At 41.3% G+C, this 23754-nt stretch overlaps 1 protein-coding gene across 5 annotated transcripts in view; it reads right to left on the bottom strand.

Annotated features, from left to right (window-relative positions):
* SSBP2 (single stranded DNA binding protein 2) overlaps positions 1–21707 on the bottom strand; it is a 169032-nt gene extending 147325 nt beyond the window's left edge. For 4 of the 5 annotated variants that reach the window (XM_089493768.1, XM_089493776.1, XM_089493794.1 and 1 more), the window contains exon 1: positions 21484–21707. In XM_089493768.1, coding sequence (XP_089349894.1) covers positions 21484–21542 — 59 coding nt within the window. In that variant the 5' untranslated portion in view covers positions 21543–21707. Of the gene's footprint in view, positions 1–15593; positions 15633–21483 lie in introns of those variants that run through there. The other variant, XM_089493784.1, reaches the window with a different exon arrangement.
* Positions 21708–23754: the final 2047 nt, after the last annotated feature.

The following is a 23754-nucleotide window of genomic DNA, read 5'->3' as shown; positions in this document are numbered from 1 at the left end:
TGATTTAAATGAAGAATTCATTTCAGTGAAGTAGAATAAATTAATGAGAATAGGAAAAGAATTGGAATATACAATACTCTAGGGTTTATTTTCACTTCACTACTCCTATCCCTTGGAGGGAGAATCTTTGCTGGTTGCTAAAGTCTCCATTAATTTTCTAGCTAGTAGTTGATATTTTAAACCACAATGTCTGCCATATTTCTAAGAACACGTGTACATCATGTGTTGGACTTTCCAAATTTCCATTTTCCATGTTGATTTGTGTAAGCAGATAAAATGTAACTTTTTTTTTGTTAGAAAAAGGTGTAGGAAACAATTTGCATGGACAGCTAATTCAGTGTAAGCTTAGGGCTGCTTCTTTTTGCCCCAGAGAAAAGCCAGATTGGGCCCGCACGTGTAGCTGCTGTGGCCCTGCTCCAGCCCTCAAAGGGGCAATGTCAAGCCACCCCTATATGGCTGTCTGTTTTGGCACTTAGTTACAAGAAAGCATGAGCTAAAATCTAAAGATGTAGGTCTATGTAAAGTTAGTTTTGCATAGATTTGAATTAGAGTTTTAAATATACATGTATTCACTTTTAACAGAGAAATAACATAAGTCACAATTCTTAACTCACTACCCATATATGTTCCTAAAATGAACCCTGGCTATCATCAACCATCTTCACGTATAACATACAATTGTACAGGCATATACAGGCAATTAAAATACAAATGGATATATAAGACAGAAGACAAGGAAAATTGTGATTGCACGATTTTAATGTGATTCTCTGTGTTGAAAATTTCCCCTGTGTGATAAAGTCCATAGAATCATAGACTTGAAAGAAACCTCAAGGGCAATGATGTTCAATCCCCTGCTAAGCAGGAATACAGAATCAAAGCATCCCCGACAGATGGCCATCCAGCCTCTGCTTAAAGACCTCCAAGGAGGGAGACCCCACCACTCTCCAAGGGAGTGTGTTCCACTGTCGAACAGCCCTGTCAGGACATTTCTCCTAATGTTGGGAGGTGGAATCTCTTTTCCTATAGCTTGCATCCATTGTTCCATGTTGTAGTCTCTGGGGCAGCAGAAAACAAGCTTGCTCCATCCTCAATATGACATCCCTTCAAATATTTAAACAGGGCTATCATATCACCTCTTAACCTTCTCTTCACCAGGCTGAACATCCCCAGCTCCCTAAGGCGTTCCTCATAGGGCATGGTTTCCAGACCCTTCACCATTTTAGTCACCCTCCTTTGGACACGCTTCAGTTTCTCAACATCCTTTTTGAATTGTGCCCAGAACTGGACATGAAATTCCAGGTGAGGCCTGACCAAAGCAGAATAGATTGGCACTATTACAGTGCTACCTCGGGTTACGAAATTAATTCGTTCCGCGGCGCCGTTCGTAACCCGATACATTTCGCAACCCGAAAAGGCTTTCCGTTAGCGCTGGAAAGCCGCTAGCCGCGCTTCGCATTTGAATTTCGTGCCGAAACGCGCCGAAATGAATTTCGTAACCCGAAAAATCTTTCGTTACCCGGAACAGTTTTTTCCAATCTAACTTTTTCGTACCCCGGAAATTTCGTAACGCGATCAATTCGTATCCCGGGGTACCACTGTACTTCCCTTGATCTAGACACTATATTTCTATTGATGCAGGCTAGAATTGCCTTGGCATTTGTAGCTATAGCATCACACTGTTGACTCATGTTCAACTTTTGGTCTACTTGGACTCCCAGATCCCTTTCACATGTAGTCTTGTTGAGCCAGGTGTCCCCCATCCTATATCTACGCATTTCATCTTTTCTCTCTAAATACAGTAGTAACTTAAGTTTCTCCGTGTTGAAATTCATTTTGTTAGTTTTGGCCCAGCTTTCTAATCTATTAAGGTCATTTTGAGTTTTGATCCTGTCCTCTGGGGTATTAGCTACTCCTCCTAATTTGGTGTCATCTGCAAATTTGATAAGCATGCCTACTACTCTTTTGTCCAAGTAATTGATAAAGATGTTGAATAGCACTGGGTCCAGGACAGAACCCTGTGGCATCCCACTGGAAACCTCTCTCCAAGATGAAGAGGTGCCATTTCTGAGCACTCTTTGGATTTGGCTATTCAGTCAATTACAAATCCACCTAATAGTTGCATTGTCTAGCTTGTTTGCTAGAATATTGTGGGGGACTTTGTTGAAGGCCTTACTGAAAGCAAGATATTCTACATCCACAGCATTCCCTTCATCTACCTAACTCTGGGGTAGGCAACCTGCGGCCCGTGGGCTGGATCCGGCCCGGCGAGGCCTTGGGACCGGCCCCAGCCCGGTCCTGCTGCTGATTGCTGCTGGGGCCTTTGGCCTGTTGCGCGAGGGCGCGGGGCCTTTGGCCTATCAGAAGGAGGGGGGCAAGCGGGGGCAAGTGGCGGGCAAGGGGGGCAAGCAGCTGGCAAGGGGGGCAATTGTCTATAGAAGCCTCAGAAACATGCATTTATATTAACATTTTTTTAAAAAATCAATTTTGTTCACGTGTCCTTTTTTTAAAAAAAAGTATCCTCCATTTGAAAATTTTGTCCTACATTTGTCTTGGTTTCTTAATTTATATAATTCTCAAAAAATTATTTAATTATTTATTTTTTGGCTTCGGCCCCCCAGTTGTCTGAGGGACAGCAACCCGGCCCCCGGCTCAAAAAGGTTGCCTACCCCTGACCTAACTGGTAATTTTATCAGAAAAGGAGATAAGAGTAGACTGGCATGACTTGTTTCTCAAAAACCCATGTTGACTTTTTGTGATTATGTGATTCCTTTCTAAATGCTCAGACTCTCTGTTTAATGAGCTGCTCTAGAATCTTTCTTGGTATTGATGTCAGACTAACCAGGTGGTAATTGTTTGGGTCCTCTTTTTTTCTCTGTTTGAAGATAGGGAAAACGTTTGCCCTCCAGTCCGCTTTATTGAGAAGTAAGCTGTTTGCTTTCTGCCTAGACTGAGGAGAAAAGTAATTGTTACCCCACAGGCCACTGCAATAAATATGGAAAAATAAAGAGCCCCCTCCCCTGACAACTATTTCAAGAAAGGCAAGTTTTCAGAATCTACTTCAAGCCAAGAAACTAGTGCAGTCAGATCAACCATGATGAAAGAGGGAAATACCTCACATTCCACATGTTAAACACTTTATGAAATTAATGCGGTTTGTAAATACAGTAGGGGAGGTCTGTTTATGTTAGTGCAGAATACTTCTGTGAGCCTAAGTAACCCTTTGGATCATGGCCATTGTTTTTTGAGTTTATTGGGGAAACAGTAAAGTAAGCCTTGGCCTTCAACAGCAGTTTAATGGCAACTTAGTGTTGCTCAAGTGTAAAGTATACAGCTGGAAGAGTGGATCAAGCTGTGAACCAGCATCAAATTGCTAGTTTAAATGCACCTGTAGTTAGATGTGCAAAACTCTCACATGAATTTAATGAAATATAGTCAGAAAAATGTAGTTCCAATTGTTTGCTTCTGTCATTGCTTATGTAAACAAACTGCAGACATGCTGCATATTGAGTATGCTTTGAGATAAAACGTGTGAATAGGGTGAGTGTCTGTCAACTTTTCCACATTCTCTATGATGGCTCTAGATGAGCTGAATTGCTGTTTAATGACAAGAAAATCATTGGAGTGGTGATTCATTGATTCAGTTCATTGCAGTTGTGTAAGAAACGGAAAAATGAGGGAGAGCACAACCCTTGCATTCCTTTTCAGAACTGAAATGATTACATTGTATGTTGGAGCTTCAGGATAATTTATAGACTTGCTCTTCTAGTAAATAAGGTGATAAGGCTTTCTAGGTTACCTCTTTGTGAAAAATTAGTGTAGAGGTTACTTTCCTTTAGTGGGATTCCTGTTTCATGTTAGACATTCAAATAGCAATACTTCTCTGCATGATTATTTGTATTTCTGATAAAAAGCTAAGTATTGCATTTGAGCTGACTGATGATCAACCCTATGCCTAATGGCATGTAGTTCCTTGCATGTTATGAGTTCAGACCTCTGGCAAGAGTGTTTAATGTTTGTATCCCTCTCCTCCAAATATAGTTTGTTGGATTGGTGGGGGGGGGAGAGATAGAGTAACACAAAGAGAGACAGAGAGAAAGGTAGGCTGCTAATTTTTTTTATTTTTTATTTTTTTTGCTTTGGCACAGTATGTTACTGGCTTCTGCCAACTGCTGGCATGTGATCCTGAGCAGATAGCCTCCTAAGAAGCAACTTCTGTCTTTAAGCTCAGTATTTCCTACATATGGATCCTATGCAGTCAGAAGAAATGATTCCTGAGCTCTAATTATCTCCAAGTAACTAGGTACAGAACTGTGCAGAGTACAATGTCATACTGATGCCCTCTATAGCTGAATAATATTAGGATTCTATAATGGATTCAAGAGGGCAGAGCAACTTTGAAAGGCTAGGGGGTCACATTAGTCCCTTAAGAGATGCCTGCTTCTGTAAAATAATAATAATAATAATAATAATAATAATAATAATACCCTCTAATGCCTCTAGAATATATGGGGCCATTTCCACCATGTTTTTGGTTTCCAAAAAAAGGGATTTCCTGGGCTTAAATTGGCTCATCCCCCCCCCACTTGACATCTTGGTGTATTTTTTAAAATCAAAAACTGTTTTTGAAAATAAAGAACGAAAAAACTAAAGAAAGAAAGAAAGAAAGAAACCCCTGTGGGCCCCCAAAATAGCCCTGGGAGGGCTGCATGCAGCCTGTGGGCCAAACATTTGCCCACCTCTATTCTAGATCATCATCCTATACTGCTACTCAGACATGGCTATCTTTAGCATATCGTTATATGCATTCTTCATAAAAGTGACTTACCAAGATCAGATTGCAGTCATGCCCTGTAAACCTGCAGTGTGGAATATCTGTTTTATAATATTCAGTATCTTCTTGGTAGATAGCCAAGATTCCCCAACCATCGTAGGTAGTTTGCAATAGGGATGGTGATGGGGAGCTGTTACACTTCAAAGTTCATTGTTATACTGCTTTATATCTGCTAGTTTGCTAGTGATTCACAGTAGGAACAGCAATAGTATGTTAGAAGAAATGACATTACCAACATTTATTTTCCTTTATCTTATCTTATTACTAATAAAACTTCAAGCAATATGAATATGAAGATTTGTAAACTAATGCCAGATATTCTCTTTGGAGATTTTGGAATAGTCCAGTGAGATATAAAAAAGAATGAAGGATATATACATCTACACAATCAGCTTCCCTGAAATATTTTCTAGAGTTTCTGTTATAGACTCATAAATTGCATGTCTTAGTGGTCAAGGTACTATAGCCTTCTCGCATGGCATAGATACAGAAGAGTGTATATTTTCTTATCTATCTATCTGGAAGACAGCATCACAGGTGGGGTGACTGAAGGCTCTGAGTTCGTAAGACCTGAGCGGAGCAGTTAATAGCAGGATGTCTTGAAGGTCTGTCTTTTGTGGTGCTGGATGATCAGAATGCACCCTGCTATTCTAGACATTGCCATGAACCCCTCCTACAGGGACACAGCAGCAACCCCACTTCTGTCCTCAACCACCCACACCCCATTCTGATTACTCTGGTTTTAATCCACACTAGATCCACTAGAGCTGGCAGATTTCTAATGTTGCAGACAACAAAATGAATTTATCCTTGATTCTCAAAACAAGGCAATGGAAGGCATTAATTGCATGGTATTCCAAGCTGACATTGGGAGTCTAACAACAAAGTAGCACTACATGTTTCCCTTCTTGTAACACTGTCCAAAAATCTCAGGTGTGCACTTGGATTTCCATTCATGCTGAATATCATGCAAAGACCAATGAATCTTCAAGGCTACTGCAAATGTATTTTAAATTATTTGTATGCACTCCTTAAGACAACCATTTTCTTGCTCAGGATGAAGATTTAGCAGATATAAACAGACTACAAACACATGCCACTTAAAATGTTGCTTTACCCCTTTTTAATAGTTCTGAAGCGAAAGGATATGCAAGGTATAACCCCCCAAATATTGGACTGAAGCTCACAACATTCCTTGTCATGGGCTTTGATTACTCTGACCAAGTAAGAGTTGTAGCCCAACATCTGAAAGGCTACACTTTGCCTATGCCTGTTTTAAAAGAATAAATAAAGAACAACTACCTCCTCTTCTGACTTAACTCTTTGGGGTTTTTACCTCCAACTAAATGGTTGAATTTCACCTATACAACACCTAAAGTTTTTCCCAGATGTAGTTCTTCAGAAACTCAGTGTTCTCCACCCAAGTAAGGAGCTTGTGGTTTCACAACACAGAATCATATCAGAGCCTAAGAAGAGTTACTTTACTACTGCTAGTGGGGCTTAAGTTTTACTGGTCTCTGTCCCCACCTGACCAAGAAAGGTGTGGCCTCTGCCTACAGCGAGATCCCTCCAAACCAACCAAACTACAGCAGAGACAACATCTATGCAAAATGTAGGCCTGTGATTCCAACACTGTCACTTTTTCTTCTTCTTCCTTTATGACTTTTAAGGCATATTTTGCCTAAAATATCCAACAGAGCTTCTAAAACTTGTATGATGTGTTTTGTGCATTCTGGCTGGACAATAAAGGTGTAACTCTTTCATGGATTTTGTTTTATTTTGCCCCGACTGTTTCTTCTTAAATGAATATTAGCAAATCAGATTGGGATTAGTATGGATAACTTTATCAGAAATAGAAACTTGGCTATACGTTAAATGGAACTCGATTCACACTTAAACCACTTTGTTGTTGTTGTGTGTCTTCAGACCCCAAGAAAAACCTATCACAAGGTTTCCTTGGCAGATTTCTTCAGAGGAGATTTGCCATTGCCATCTTCTGTGAGAGACTGTGACTTGCCCAAGGTCAATCAAGGGGTTTCCATGGCCAAGTGGGAACTCAAACCCTGCCCTCCAGAGTCATAAGTAAATGTTCTAACCACTTGCACCTACCCTCTGTTGTCCCCCTAAATAACCCAATGGATCAATGTTTTTAAAAAGTCATTTGTGTTTTTAAATAGGAATAATGTTAATCGGGATCTGAATCAATATGGAAACAAACTAGTCCAGCCAGTTAGAAGGACTGATAAATTGTCCCCAAGAATGTAACGGTGTGAACAAATTTCCTACAGTATTAACACACAATACACTCACAACATTTTAACCTAAACTGAAAAGTAATTTATTGAGAAAAAGGAATGTTCCAGCAAGAGCAAACATGTATGCTGCAGTTTTTGAAAACTATAGAAGTTCTTGATATAAAAACTGGAAGAGGTTGAAAAGAAACTGAGGCAGACTCAAATATAAAATAACTGCAGATCCTTTTGTACTGAATCTGACTGGAGAACAAAGAAATGCAAGTAATTTCTACAGGGACTAGCTAAGCAAGGCATCATAGGGAAGATGTTTAGCACTTCAGCAACTTCTAGACACTTCAACAAACTCCAGGCCACTTCGACAGTCCAATGAGGAAAAATGTTACTATAATTTGTTGCAAAGCTAAACATCTTCCCCATGAGATACTGCTTGGTCCATCCTTATAAATCTTAATATGGTTGCTTAATTCTTTTTTCCCCCTAACCTTTGAAACAAGAATCAATATTAATGCAGTAGCTTATTAAGAAAGAAGCTCTTTTCGAACAAAGGATGAAAGTTTACCCTTGAGGGCCACATTCTCTTTCAAGGGAATACACATCCTTAAAGTTGGCAAGGTGCCCAAGGGCTGTCTATAATCCCATCCACCACCACTCTGGACACTGCATGAAAACTTGACAGAGGCTGTATGTCAATACACACTCCCCTGTTCTTCCAGACACACAACTGTCTACTTACATTCTCCTGCACATGTGCACAATTTTACAGACATCTACCCAAACATTCTTCAGTACCCTCCATCATCTTGTGCATATATCCCCTCACATGTTCATTCCACTTTTTTCATTTTTAGTTTTCTCTCTCCCCCTCCCCCTGCTTTCCTCACAGAACCAGAACCACAGAAATTAGCCTTATGGGGTGCATTTAACTGATGTGTTAGTGTTTCCCACCCATGCCTTAGAAACTGCTTCTTTGGTAGCAGGGCAGCTATGCCTGCAAAGTCCCAGCATCCCAGTCCAAGTTCTAAAACATGTAGCTGAATGTATTCAAAAAGGGGAAATCTAGCAGCATGAAGGTGGTTGGTGTACTATAGGGTGATAGAATGGATGCTTTTAAAAGGTTGAAACCTACACTCTCTTATTATCTCACTAAATCTACTGACTTTTCATTTTGTTTACTTATTTTCTCCTCCCTGTACATGATTCCTACATGTGTGTGTGTATGTGTGTGGGGGTAATATCATCATCATCATCATCATTAAACAGTTTATTGTGCTAGCCAAATGCCACAACAAAAAGCTTATCAACATACATAAAACATTTAAAAACAAATGGCACAAAGGTACAAAGGAAGAAAGACATCCCATCAATTTAACATGCAGTTAAATTGTTACTGATATGAGATAGAGAAAAAACTTTTGTGAATATTGGTAAACTTATACATTGCCATCATAAAAATCTAATTAATACTTTGAGTCTAAAATATTAGTCTATTTTAGCACATAAGCAAATCAATGTAGTGTCTCTTACACTACACTGATTTGCTTATGTGCCAAGATCGATTAATATGATCCCTTATGTCTACCTTTTCCCATATTAACTCAAAACTGAACTGGTTGTGGCATCACAAACTTTAAATGAACTTTATTGCCATAAGCCAAAACCAAACTAGAACAATCTTGGTTTCAGGTGGACTGTAATCAAATTCAAAATTTTAATGCACTTGCTTCTTTTGCCACAATAACTAAGAAGACTGAAGTAGTGGAGTCTGGAAAGAAAAGTTGCTGTTAGTAGCTTGGGAAATACCGTAAATGCTATGAAGGGAAGAATGGAGACAAACAACTCAAGCTGGTGCTTGTGCACTTAGTGGCTTAAGTGATTCATGGATGACACTTTAAATCTGAAGAACAAGCATACTAGCAGGAACAAATGTTCAGCCTGTGGTTCATACTGCAAGACACACTAATTTCATTATAGTGTGCCAAATCGCCCTTTAAGAGAAGTTTTTATGTAGAGTTGGTTTTATGGGTAAAGCAGCTGCGAAAACAAGGGGGAAAGGGCTTCAAAGTAGAGCTGCAAACTGGGGGAAATATGTTTGCTCACCATTACGCAAAGATACGTATTTTCGCCATTTTAAGCAAATTCTCATCCAGGCACAAATGAGAGATAAGAGTGGGTTTAAAAAAAATAACAACAATACACTCAGATTTGCCCCTATTATCAACCCCAAGAACAGTTAGTAAATGTTCAGCTGGTTACAGACTAAATTCAGATGTTTCTTGTTGATACCTGCAGTGCAGACGTAATCACAGCAGTGCTGTTTTAGTGACTTAAATATCATCTTTTCATTGCGATATCGTAGTTCAGGAAAATGGCTCTTCATGAAGTCTTAATGCAAAATGTATTCATGCAACACTTAAGAGCACCTTTGTGCCTCTCTGCTGCTATTGCTCATGAGAACATTGTTAATGTGGGACAGACCATTGGAGAGCTAGTTTTAAATTGAACATACATTCCAGTCAATGTAAACTTCGTATCTGAATTATGGACATGGGAAATAGAACAAATTTATACTTCACTTGTGAAAATCCTGCAATATTCCCTAGAATCTCACAAGGACAAAAAACTGATAAACTTAACATATACTGCCCTTAAAGCAGAAAACCAAAATTTGTCACATGAGTGTTATGTTTACACTTTGCTACTAGTTTCAATGTAGTTTTTAATTGTGCTGGGTTTATTTGTTGGTAGTTTGTTACTTGGTGTTTTCACTTATTTGCTATGGACACCATAAATTCACTTTAAACATTACAGACTATTTTAAAATGTAATAAAAACAAAGATTTTACCTTTATAGCTCAGATCTAACCATATTCACTCATATGTAACTCTCTTTGATTTCAACCGAGTTTACTTTTAAGTGGGCATGGTTAGGATTGCAGCCTTATTCTTAAAAAAATGTGGACATAGGTAATTTGCTTAATGTCAATCATTTCCTGACTATCATTCATATTAGTCATTCCCATGGGCAATATATGTTATTTTGGCTACTTTTTTTTTAGCATATTAGCAATTTGAAACAGCATCTTAATTCCCAAACTCAAGTACAGTGGACCCTTGTTATCTGCTGGGGTTTGGTTCCAAGATCCCCCGTGGATAACAAAATCTGTGGATGCTCAAGTCCCATTAAATATAATGACATAGCAAAATGGTGTCCCTTATAAAAATGGAAAATCAAGATTTGATATTTGAAATTAATATTTTTAAAAAATATTTTCAAACCATGGATGCTTGAATGCCTGTATAAAAAATCCGTGTACAAGAAGGGCCAACTGTAGTCTTGAGGAAAGTTAAAGTTACATAATCCAGGTATACCCTGAAATCACCAGATCTCATCTAATCTTGGAAACTAAGCACAGTTGACCCTGATTCGTGTTTGAATGAGAGGCTGTCAATAAATATGAGGTGCTGTAGGCTGCATTTTAGAGGAAGGAATGGGCTAAACCAACTCTGAGTATTCCTTGGCTGCAACTGCACTGCAAAAATAATGCAGCTTGACACCACTTTAACTGCCACGGTTCAATCTTATGGAATTCTAGGCTTTGTAGTTTTGTGAGATATTTAGCCTTCCCTGTCAGAGAGCTCTGGTGCCATAACGAGCTACAAATCCCAGGATTCCACAGCACTGAGCCATGGCAGATCAAATTGCATTATTTCTACATTGAAGATGGAGCCTCAGAAAACCCTATAAAATTAATGAGGTCACCATAAGTTGATAGGTGACCTGAAGACACACACAGTGTGCACAAGTAAAAATATGCAATATATATAGATAGAGGATTTTAATCTACTCTTTTAACCTTACACTTCCAATGTGCAAGCTGAACAAAAGTACTATAGGAAATATTTTTCACACACAAACACATTTTATTCTGGCTCTGTATCATCTACATCATCCCCATCATCACCATTATATTTATTTCTATCCTGCCTTTTCCTCAGTTCAAGGCTCAAAATGTAAAAGTAAAGGTAAAGGTTTTCCCTTGATAAAATTGTCTAGTCGTGTCCAACTGTAGGGGGCTGTGGTCATCTCCGTTACTAAGCTGAAGAGCCAGCCTTATCAAAGACTATTCTGTGGGTCACGTGGCCAGCATGACTGCACAGAACACTGTTTACCTTCCCATCAAAGTGGTACCTATTTATCTACTTGCACTTTTACATGCTTTTGAACTTCTTGGTTGGCAGAAGCTGGGACTAGTGACAGGAGATCACTCTGTCACATGGTGCTTGGGCCTCGACCTGCCGACCTGCTGATCTTACAATCATCAGTCAGCGTCTTAACCACTGAGCCACCGTATCCCTGCCTTTTCCTCAGTTTGAGACTCAAAGTGGCTTACAACAAATTAGAAGAATGCATTGGTAAACATTCGCAAGATACAAAAGTTAAAATGAGATTTAACAATCAGAACATTGAAACAAGATTAAAACATTCATCATTAAATACACACACACACACACACACCAGCACAACAATTAGTAATATCCTGCTTAGGTGAGATGGACCTTATGCCCATCAAATGCCTGTCAGAACAAAAAAAATCTTTACTTGGGTGCAAAAAGAAAGTAGGGAGAGTGCTTGTCTAACCTCTCTGGGAAGGGATTTCCAGAGCCTTGGGGCAGCCACTGAGAAGGGCCTCTCCCGTATTGCCACCAGATATACCTGTGAGGGACAGAGAGAAGGGCCCCTCCGGCAGATCTCAAAGTACAGGCTGGTTCATAAAGGAGAATATGGTCCTTCAAATAACCTGGACCCAAGCCATACAGGGCTTTATAGGTCAAAACCAGCACTTTCAACTGTGCCCAGAAACAACCAGTAAATGAATAGCAATAACCATAATAAAATTTTATTTCTTACCCGCTCCTCCCAAAGGCTCAAGGTGGTGTACAACAGTGAAAATGTTGCAACAAGGGGATTTTGTATTCACAGTCTGAGTTAGCAATCTTTCTGAAGCTCTTTGGACCAGCTGAATTTTTCAAACATTCTTCAAAGGCAGCCCCACATATAGCCCATTACAGTAATCCAACCAGGATGTAACTATGGCACATTGCATCCTGGCCAGATCTGATATCTCAAGGAGCTCAATGAATTAACTGTGTAAATGCACTCTTAATCACCACTAAAACCTGAGCTTTCAGCCTTAGAGTTGAGAACACACCAAAGTTGCGGACATGCATCTTCAGCAGGAGTGTAAGCCCATCCAGCAGTGGCTGAACCCTCATTCCTTGCTCTGCCTTTTTGCTGACCAGAAGCAAACTTCTAGATTAAGTTTTAATTTGTTTGCTCTCATCCAGTCCATTACTAATGGCAAGTTTAAGATCAAAAAACTTCCTTAGCTCATGATGGAAAGAAGGAATAATGTTAAGTGTCATCCATATATTGATGGCACCAAACCCCAAAACTCCAGACAACCTCACCCAGTGGTTTCATGTATCTCAAACAACATGGAAGACATAACCAAGCCTTGGGGAATCCCACAGGCCAATGGCCAAGGGGTTGAGCAGCAGTTCCGCAGCACTACCTCCTGGGTTTCCCCTCCAGAAAGAAATGATGCTGCTGTAAAACAGTGCCCTCAAGTCCCAGTGCAGCAAGGTGACCCAGAAGGATGCCATGGTTGATGCCACTGAAAGCTGCCGGAAGTTCCAGCAGAACCAACAGGGGCACACTCCCCCATCTAGCTCTCAGAGGATGTCATTCACCAAGATGAGCGAAGATGCTTTGGAGTGCCATGCAGGACAAAAATAGTAAGTTTTATTTTAAAAAAAGGAAATACCAACAAGAGGGTTGTTATTCATTACAAAAACAGTGTTTGGTCAGATAAATAGGCTCAAGCAGATCATATGATCAATGATTAAACAATAGCAATTAAATTGTTTGTTGTTACCTGCCTTCAAGCCAACTTCAACCTATGGCAACCCTATGAATAAGACACACTTGCGCACACTCCAGTTACCCTATCCTCAACCGCCCTGCTCAGGTCTTGAAGATTCCCGGCCATGACTTCCCTGATTGAATCTTTCTATCTGGTGTGTAGTCTTCCTCTTTTCTTATTGCCCTCCACTTTACCAAGCATTATCATCTCCTGCTGATTATTTCCCATAGGCACTTAACTGGTGATTCTGTGAACAGGATTTTGGAAGAGACAGGTCTTTCATAAGATTTAGCATACCCCTCCTGCTAGTATTATGAATAAACACAGCAGCACTGTTATCATATTTTGTTTTTAGCGATCTTTTAAAAACTTTATTTTAAAAACACCATACAAGAGGTCATCAGCCAATAGCAAGAGGGAGACTGAGAGTAGGTCCTACTCTGTTCAACTTATCCTGTGCTTTTACTTGCTTTGATTCCAGATGGTTGTTAGGCGAACATTTTAACTTTTCAGAATTCATGCTCAAATTTACTTCCCCCCCCCCCCCCCGCCTTCATTCCTCATCCCCCTTTTCCCCTTTGTTTCTTGTCATATCTAAGCCTGGGGGCAAGAACTGTCTTATTCTATCTCATATACGCCACTGAAAGCCTCTATCTCAAAGTGGATGGAGAGGTTTTCTAAATAAATTTTTAAATAAAAATTAACATTAGCTGTAGTAGGTATATTCCAAATATTTTGGACTAGTAGATGTTATAGAAACCAACTAGTGAATTAGTGAGTCTTTTCCTGTGCATTAATTACCTTCATTTCTCATTTCTAAAATTAAATCACTGCACCCAGTTGACATATATCATACGTTTTCTCATGTCACAACTGTATTGACAGCTGAGGTGTAATAAACCCAAGGTATATCACATGGTCTACGAACTATGCAACACTTGCTTGCTCTTTGCCAAGAGATTGTGTAAGCGTTATGACTAATCAATAGACTATGCAGTAACCAGCTCACATATGACAAGAGTAGAGGTAATGGGGGGAAACCACTGTATGAGTGCAGTAAGGCTCTTCAACAGATCATGTCCATAGTTTGTGAGCTCATTCAAGCGACTTACTTTTAATGGAACCATCTATTTTTTGTGTGAGGAATTAACTGAACTGAAGATTGGACTTATGTGAAGCCTCCACTTTCATATATAATCTTCAGACTTCATACGATCCCTTCAAAACCAAGTAACTGAGAGATAGAAAAGTCCAAAAGCAGGGGTAGGCAATCTTTTTGAGCCGGGGGCCGGGTTGCTGTCCCTCAGACAACTGGGGGGCCGAAGCCAAAAAATAAATAACTAAATAATTTTTTAAAAAATTAAATAAATAAATAAACCGGGACAAATGTAGGACAACATTTTCAAATGGTGGATACTTTTTTTAAAAAAGTGGAGGACACGCAAAAAAATTTGCTGATTTTTTAAAAAATGTTAATATAAATGCATGTTTCTGAGGCGTCTATAGACAATTGCCCCCCTTGCCCCTGAGCGCAAGAGGCCAAAGGACCCGGTGGCAATCAGTGGCAGGACCAGGCTGGGGCCGGTCCCAAGGCCTCGCCGGGCCACATCCGGCCCACGGGCTGCAGGTTGCCTACCCCTGGTCCAAAAGCAAGAGACAAACAGCCTCGTACTCCTAGAAACAGTGGAAATTCTATATCCTCTGAGAAACCATATCATTCTGTGTTCTGTACTGCTGCTGTTGTTGATAACTGCCCTCAAGTGGACCTCAACTCATGGTGACCCTATGGAAGAGACAACTCCAAGAGCCTCAGTCCTCAATGGCTCTGCTCAAAACCTGCAGGCTGAGGCCTGAGCCTCCTTCATTGAGTCTAACCATCTGGCATGTGGTCTTCCTCTCCCCTAGTATCTTTGTCTTTTCCAATGATTCATGTAACTATAGTGCCAGAAACCAGAAATACAGTTGGTTAACATTTTCACCCTTCCTGCTAAATTCCTTTCCTAGAAACAACAGCTGGCCCTTCTTATACATGGATTTTTTATATACTGATTCAAGCATACACAGTTTGAAAATGTTCAAAAAAAAGTATAAATTTCAAACATCAAACCTTGATTTTCCATTTTTATAAGGGACACCATTTTGCAATGTCATTATATTTAATGGGACTTGAGCATCCACGGATTTTGTTATCCACGGGGGATCTTGGAACCAAACCCCAGCGTATAACAAGGGTCCACTGTATATTTGTGACAGTCAGAAAATCCTTTCCTTTTAAATGCACTGGAAGAACAGCTTGACTTTGAGAAACCATACTTAAATGGTATGATGGTTCATTATCTTATTATGTATCATTATTTGATTTTATGTCATATTGCCAGAAATGTCAAGACAAAGTCACAGATTCATGAAAGAATGGTCAACTAGACTTTATGCTTAGCTTTATTTAAAATATTTCAAATGCTACCTTCAAATCTTAGATATAAATATTTCAAATGTTACCTTTTTATCTTAGAGTTCAAGACAGTTCTACAGATAAGTAAAAAATTTTAAACAAAAATCACCACACAGCCAAATACTCACTTTTTGAGCATGGCTTTGGCCAGGTTTCGCCGCGTTGCAACCTTGTGTGTCATCTAAACAGCCAAGACTCAAAATGGGGTGAAACTGCTTTTCCTGCCAGTGTGGACAATCCCCTGGTCTCTTGGAGTCCTAGTCCAACATTTAAACTACAACATGATAATGAGTCTACTCAGAATTTTAGAGATTTAAAATGGACTGATACTCCATAGACAAAACAGACTGATACTCATCAATTTTGTCCTTTTTTTCACCCTAGGAAGGCTGGGATAAGCCCAGAAATTTTTCAGCTGAGCCATTATGCCCAAAACGGGAAATCAATTATTACTAAGATCATACCAAGCCATACTCTTCAAACAAAGCTAAAATATATTTTAAGATCCTGTATTGTTCCTATCCTAGTAGACACTGCTTCCACATTTGGCTACAGAGCTCCCTTTTGCATCCAAACCACAAAATTATGATTAACTGAAGACACACAGTAAAACAAGAAAGGAAGAGAGAAGAGCTACCATGAAGTACATATGCCAACTTCTTGCCTATTTTAGCTTAAGCCAAAATCTGTGTGAATGAAACTCTCCAGTATAACTTCTGACAAGACTATCATGTACTAAATAAATAGAAGTCACAGCACCTTTCAAAGGCCTTCAACACGGAAGATAATCTTACAATTCTATGTAACATAAAGTCTTCCAAACTATTTTTATAGGCGACTGACAGCAATTGTTAGTCCCACCTACAGAAGAGCTCCTGAATCACTGGGAACTTGGTAGATCAACACTTAGGTCCCTTGTATTTATTTAATGTAGCTGAAGCAACTGGGTTTAAACCCACATGTGTAACTTCCATGCAAATTAATGCACATCTGAGATATCTGGTAGAGAAATAAGTTACTACCGAAAAACATAAAGATAATGAAATGTTCATAACGCATGACATTGAGCCTAGGATTTTTTAAAATCCTTTAATATATTTGCTTCCATGTAATGAATACCTTTCAGGTAGTCACACTAAAGCTACACACAGTATAGAAAGTTACATATCTAGCTACTCTTTGCCAGAAATCAGAAAATTATGATACCCTTCCAACCACTTCTTTCTAGGTTCAGTGAAGGTTTAAAAAATGGGGAAATTATACCAGTAATGTTATCACAACATAGAAATCAACATTAAGTATTTTTAATATACATACTTTCAAGAACAGTGTCAGCATAATTAAATATAAATAAAAAGACATCCAGAATGATTATCTGGGCATATGTCAAATCTATTTTGTTTCCAATCTACACTTAATGGGCCATATATACACTTTCATTATCAACAGCGTTATAATGTCAAAATTCAGTCTTATGCCACAGACTTACACAGTAACACTATCTTCTTATAATTGCCACAGTAACACAATTGCTATATTAACATTTTGAAGATGAAAGCAGAGTGGTTCTCAATCCTGATACTGTGTGGTAAACATGTAGAAATATAATTTCTACTATCCAAACATCCAGTCTGTAACCCTAAGCATAGCACGTGGGACTATCAGTAAATAAAGTAGTACAGGTAGTTACTTCTAAGTACGGTAAATAAGGTTAGTGCTGTATCAATCTCTGTAATATTGGATCCATATAACTGTACAGATCTCATTCAGGTCAATGCCCTTTAAACATACAAAATCAGAATACATCGCCTACACATACGCATAAAAACATTTAAATAAAATATATGTGGACACAACAAATTCTTCTAGCAAACAAAGCAAAACAATTCAGAATTATTTCTGCATTAAATGTTCCCAGCTTAGACAATTGTCAAGCCCTGATCATGTTTCTGGGGCTTTGGCCATCATCGCCACTTTCTAAAATGCTCAGAAATGTGTTTCTCCCTCCCCTCAACTGCACTCCTTTTGCTATGACGACAACTGCTCCCAGCAGAACCATTTCCCCAGGGTAAGGACTGCACTGTAGTGGAAAAATACTACAGTACAGTAGAAGGAAATAATGCTCAGAACTCTTACCCTGCAGATTTAAAAGGTTACTTTATAGAAGTAAAGGGTTTACTGAAAACAGAAGACTAATTTACAAACAGCATATATACAGAATGTATTCTACTGAAGTATGCATCGTTGCATATACAATGATATCTACAAGTATTAAGCCTCTAATAATTTCCCCAGCATTCTAAACAATACTTCTTTCCCAACATAAATAGAAAACTGTCACTGTGCCACTTTTCTATTATTGTTTTTAAAATGTTGCACTGGATTGGGGGAACTCTATACAAGCAACACAGACTCTCCACCACTGCAAGCAAACTGTAATGAATGGGGAGATGAATGTATTTAGATCAAATAGCACCATCTAGCAGTTCCCCTAACTTCACCTAAAGGGTACTCATTACTCAGAGACAGTTCAGTGCAGCTGCTTTTTCTTCTCTAACAAAACAGGTATCTGTATGAATCTCATCTTATGATGGCTCTTTGGTAATTTCTACAATATTTTCTACAAGAAAATACGGAGGACTAACACCTTCCAAACACACGCATTAGGACAGCCAAGAAATACAGCCAAGGCCCCTATTTTAATAGCTCCTCTACAAGTTTCTCAACAAAAAAACCCTGAAGTTTGACCTGCCAAAAGCTGCAACACAACAATTACAAGTCACAAATCCAGCTGCAGAATGTTGTCCAATCATTTTAAAAATTCATGATGAACTGAGAGGACAATAACTTTATAAATGCTTTATTTTACACAGTACATTGTGCACTAGAACGATTAAATCTCAAAACTAAGTGAAAGATGCAAAGACAAAATACCTGACAAACGATTTAAGTCTTGGGTCTGTTTCTTTGTCTTTGGTATCAGGAAGTAACTCTCCTCTTTAAAATGCTGCAGCAAGGAAAACCTTTAGGTGAAGGTTCAGTGCAAATGGCCTCAAGGGAAACTTCTCAATCATGTTTGGCACATTCATTCTCATGGTGAGTAAAGCTCTTAAGTTACACAGTATACAGTGGTAGAATTCAAAGATATAGCCATGTTAGTCTGTAAAATCAGTATGTAGAGAGATCATGTAGCACCTCTGAGACTAACTGAAAGAAAGAAATTGGCTTTCCTAGACTTCGGTCTATTTCCTATATGCATCTGAGGAAGTAGACTAAAGTCTAGTAAAGTTCATGCTGCCAACGTCTTTATTTCAGTTAGTCTCAAAGATCTCTCTACCAACACAATATACAGTGGCATTTTAAGAGACCATGTATACCAATGCCATTTCTGGCCTACGAAGGTGACAAGGGGATGAGGAAGTCTACACATAGAAAAAGAAAGTGGAAAATAAACTGCTTCTCTCTCAGGAATATTCACTTTACCAAAAACAGAACCTTCCTTCTTCATCACAACCGATTCCCTGGGTCCTCCTGCCTCAACCAGAGGAAGGAAAGGTGTAACAAGCTTTCACTGCTAGCAACTGGGGGGGGGGGGGGGGTGTCCAATATTAGGAGGGCCCTTCAGATAACAAGTAAACTAAGGTTACCTAATAACAACTTCAAAAATTACCCTTTATGTTTTTATGTAGAGAGATCTTGTAGCACCTTTGAGACTAACTGAAATAAAGAACTTGGCAGCATGAGCTTTCCTAAAGTTAAGTTACTTCCTTCCAAAAGCATCTGAAGAAGAAGTGGACTGAAGTCTACAAAAGCCCATGCTGCCAACTTCTTTCTTTAAGTTAGTCTCAAAGGCGCTACAAGATCCCTTTGGATACTGATTTTCCAGACTGACGCGGCTACATCTTTGAGTTCTATCTTGATATTGTTGTTTGCTTTGAATTTATTAACACTGTTTTCCAGTATAACAACCTGGGCCAACTATGTGGTTAAAACTATCCTTTAAACAAGATTATCACATCTTACAATAACTTAAAAGCTGCATCGCATTTGCCACATAGTGCAGACGTTTTAAGTGAACCTTTTTCTGTACTTGTTTTACTTAAAAGTTTCTGATGTCCCCATAACAGGTGAACCAAGGTATTGCGAGGGAAATAATATATTCAGCAATAGGGGGAGTGTGCCTCTTTCTTTCCTCAGCATTACAAAAGTACCCCCTTCTTTTTGCTCCAGTCTTCAACCTACATAAGGAGAGTTTCAAACTCCTCCCAAAGCCCAGACCCATCCTCTACCTCTTGTTCATACAAATCCTCCTCTTTTGCTGAAAAGGGAAAGAGAGCACTCCTGGCCTGGGCTGAGCCTTGGACAAGGACTCTGGTTCGAATCCCAGTTTGGCCATGGGTGACCTTGAGCCAGTCACACTCTCTCAGCCTCAGGGGAAGGCAATGGCAATCCCCCTCCCCTGCAGAAACTTGGCAAGAAAACCCCAGGATAAGGTCACCCTAAGACAGAAATGACCCAGAAGGCACACAACAAACAACAACAGGAAAAGGAAGGTACAGAGCACTCCTTGCTAAAGGGTGTGAGTCCCTGTAAGTGTATGTGTGTGTGTCAAGAGATAAGGGAGTAAGTTGAACATTGTGGAGTTTGCAGGCGATGGAGGCTTCTGCTCCTCTCTTTCTCAGTCAAGCTACACATCACCAACAACACCAACAACAAAGCCTGGGACTCTTTTGTTACCAAAGTTATGCCAACAGCATCTTCTTCCCCACACCCCATCCCAAAACGACACCATGACTCTACACACACAAACAATCTCCTCTTTTGCTGTTCACCTTTCTCAGGACACCTCCTCCAACAACACCCCCTTCCAGGACACAACAAACTACAGTATGTAGTTACACCACCACCCCCTTCCCTCAGAGGCTGTTAGCAAGATGTCCACGACTGTGTGAGGGAAGAGTGAAGGGGGACATGAAAAAGGGAGACAGAGATGATCCCTGGTGAAGTGAGTGTGCGGTGTGTGTGTGAGAGAAGGAGTGAAGAAAGGGGGACAGGGAAAGAGATAGAAAACAGGCAAAGTGAGTGAGAGAGGTGTGTGAATGAGGGAGTCAAGTGAGGGGAACAGGAGAGAGAGCAGTACTCCTAGTGAACTGAGTGTGAGGATTGTGTGTGTGTGAATGAGGGAGTTAAGCAAGTACCTCTTGTTAATACAGAATCTCCTCTTTTACTGGGAGCAGCCCATGTTCACCCTTTTCAGGACACCTCCTCCAACAACACCCCCTTCCAACACACAAGGGGACAAACTATGCAGCTACCCTCTTCCCTCAGAGGCTGTTAACAAGAGGTTCAGGACTCTGTGAGGGAAGAGTGCAGGGGGCAGGAAAAGGGAGAGAGAGTTAAGTCAGGAGAACAGGGAAAGGGAGCCAGAGAGCACTCTTGGTGAAGGGAGTGTGAATGAGGGAGTTAAGTAAAGGGAACAGCAAAAGGTAGGCAGAGAGCACTCCTGGCCGAGGACTGTGCTTCGAAGCAAGAACCACCAAAACAAGGGAAGGAAGGAAGGAAGGAGGGAAGGGGGAAAGGCAGGCAGGCAGGCAAAGAAGCTCTGGAGCCCAAACGTTAATCCTGAGCCCTCAGCGTGAGGCACAGGCAGACACACACACCCCGCAACAGCCTGCCTGAAACACTGTCACCGAAGTGACTGGTGAGGTACAGCCTTCCTCCTGCGTCCCGTCTTTGCTTCCCCCAACGGAGGGCCCCACCCCCTCGGAAGAAAGGGCGCTCTCTCTCTCTCTCTCTCTCCCAACCGCCGAGGCAGGCGTGCGCGCGCATACACCTCCCTGGCTACAGAGACACCCCCGGCGTTGCTTCCTTCTGCTTCTCCTTCTCCGCCACAACAAAGTTACTTTGAGAGGCGCGCGCGCAGCCCCCTTCCTTGCCTCCCTTTCCCTTCCCCTTCCCCTCCCCCCAGCCATCAGGCTGAGTGCAGGTCCGGCGGCGCCGGCGTCGGACTGTACTCACTTCTCCCTGGCCTGGCTGTCGGACGGGACGCTGCTGTTGCTCTTGCCTTTGCCGTACATGCCTGCAGAGAGCTCCGACTGTCACGCACCTGTCAACCCATCACAGCCCTCCCTCGGAACAGCCCGGTCGCCATGGAGACGCCGCCACAGGCGCGCGCCATTGGCCCTCCGCGCGCCCGGGCCCCGCCTCCTCCTCCTCCTCCGCCGGCGTGATTGACAGGCCGCGGTCCAGGACGGCGCTGCTCGCGCTCTCCGGCTGGCTCCCTCCTCCTCCTCCTCCCGCCTCCCTCCCAGCCTCCGGCTCCTCCCCCTCCTCCCCCACTCCCTCCTCCTCCCCCTCCCTTCCCCGGCGCAAGGGGGAATTAGAAACGGTTCTAGAAGGATTTTAAACAACTGGCTGTTCCCTGCTCTCGCCGCCACTCCCTCCGCCGCTGCCACAGAGACGGAGACGGCTGAGGAGAGACAGAAAATGCGGACTGGACTCCTCCTCAGCCGCCTCGGCACAAGGGCTGCTCCTGCTGCTGCTGCTGCTGCTGCTACGACCGTTAGAACCCCACAACGGTCGTTTCAACGACGACGACGCCACCATTCACTTGGCCCACAAACGTTAAACGTTAACAGCTCACCATTTGAGGACTCAAGACCGTTACACAAGCACAACACAAAAAAACAAGACTCTGACTTTCACACCAAAATGGGTACTTTTCAGAGCCTTTGGTGTGATTTTGGTGACTGGTTTTAATGGTAATTTTGAGAGTTGAATTAAGTATTTGGTGAGATATGGGGGGGGGGGGGATTTGGTGAGTTTTGGCCAAACGTTTGGGGAATTATCTTCGAGGCTTCTTGGCAACACTGTATATAAGGCTCCATAAGTCCTTCCTCGCCTCACCTGAGGGCATAGTAAACGTCCTCGTCCAAACACGACAAAAGTTACCTCAGGAGGCTCCCTTGCCCTCTCAAACCAAATCCATATACGCACAGACTCTAATTTAAACACCACACAGTCAATGGGCACATACTTTAGGGGTATAAATTTATTATTATTATTATTATTATTATTAATTATCCACACTGCCGAAGTAATCCGGTTTGAGACCGCTTTTAACTGCCATGGCTCCATGCTGTGTAATTCTGGGAATGGTAGCTTGTTGGTTGTGACACCAGAGATTGCACTGATGATACAAAAACCACTGGACTGAAGTCCCCTCACTATCTGGTTGGCAAGATGTCCACCTGTTCAGTCGTATTTTTCCTCCTTAACTGCCTTTCTTCTTAATGTACTTGCTATTAACTACCATTCCCAGAATTCCACAGCATGGAGCCATGGCAGTTAAAAGCGGCCTCATGCCGGATTATTTCGGTAATGTGGATGCAGCTTTTGTCGACCCAGTGGAACAGCCCTTGGCTTTTTGAGAACCACATTCTCAAAACATTTCCAGGCTTCCTTCCCAGGAGGCAAAGGTTCAAAAACACACTGCAGAAATAATTCAGTTTGAGACCGCTTTAACTGCCCTGGCCCAGTGCTAGAGAACCCTGGGAATTGTAGTTCATTGTGATCCCAGACTAGCTCTCTGACAGAGAAGGCTAAATGTTTCACAGACCTACAGTTCCCAAAATTTCCCTAGCATTGAGCCAGGGCACTTAAAGCAATCTCAAGCTTGGATTATTACTGCAGTGTGTTTTGGGCCAGAGTTGCCCTGATGGTACAAAACCACTAGACTGAGGTCCCCTAACTATCTGGTTGGAAAAGATGTCCACCTACTCAGTCTCGCCGTCCCCTCTTTAACTGCCAGTCTTAAGGAAAGGGAGGGAAAAAACAAAGATGAGAGAAACAAAGGGGAAAATACAGGAGGATTACACACAAGACTAATTCTCTGCAAGCTTCACCAACTGGAGCATTTTGAGGCCAAAACTTTTAGTGCACTCCAGAAACGTTCTGGAAGGGCTTCCTGGGGAGGATTTAAGTGTGCCATCTTCCACCTCACTTAATTTTACAGAAAGTCAAGACAATGTTGTCCTTTAATTGTAACCTATCCATTACTTTTTTCCTTTCAATCAATACTGATAGGCAGTAGTGTCACAAGGGGAGTATGGGGTTTATAGACCACACCAGGTGACACCACTGAAGAGGGTTAACACCACAGAATTGGGGATGACACCCAGTGAGTGTCCCCCACCTCCCTGCCACGCGTCGTGGCGCATGGTAGGGAGGGAGAGGTCCAGCACCCCCCTAGTCCCTGCCCTGCGTGGCTTTACCTCAGAGTAAAGCCAC

Source organism: Sceloporus occidentalis, unplaced genomic scaffold (genome assembly GCF_023333645.1).
Source record: "Sceloporus occidentalis isolate IW3139 unplaced genomic scaffold, rSceOcc1.0.p SCAF_1, whole genome shotgun sequence".
Taxonomy (NCBI): Eukaryota; Metazoa; Chordata; class Lepidosauria; order Squamata; family Phrynosomatidae; genus Sceloporus; species Sceloporus occidentalis.
This window is presented reverse-complemented; position numbering and strand designations above follow the sequence as displayed.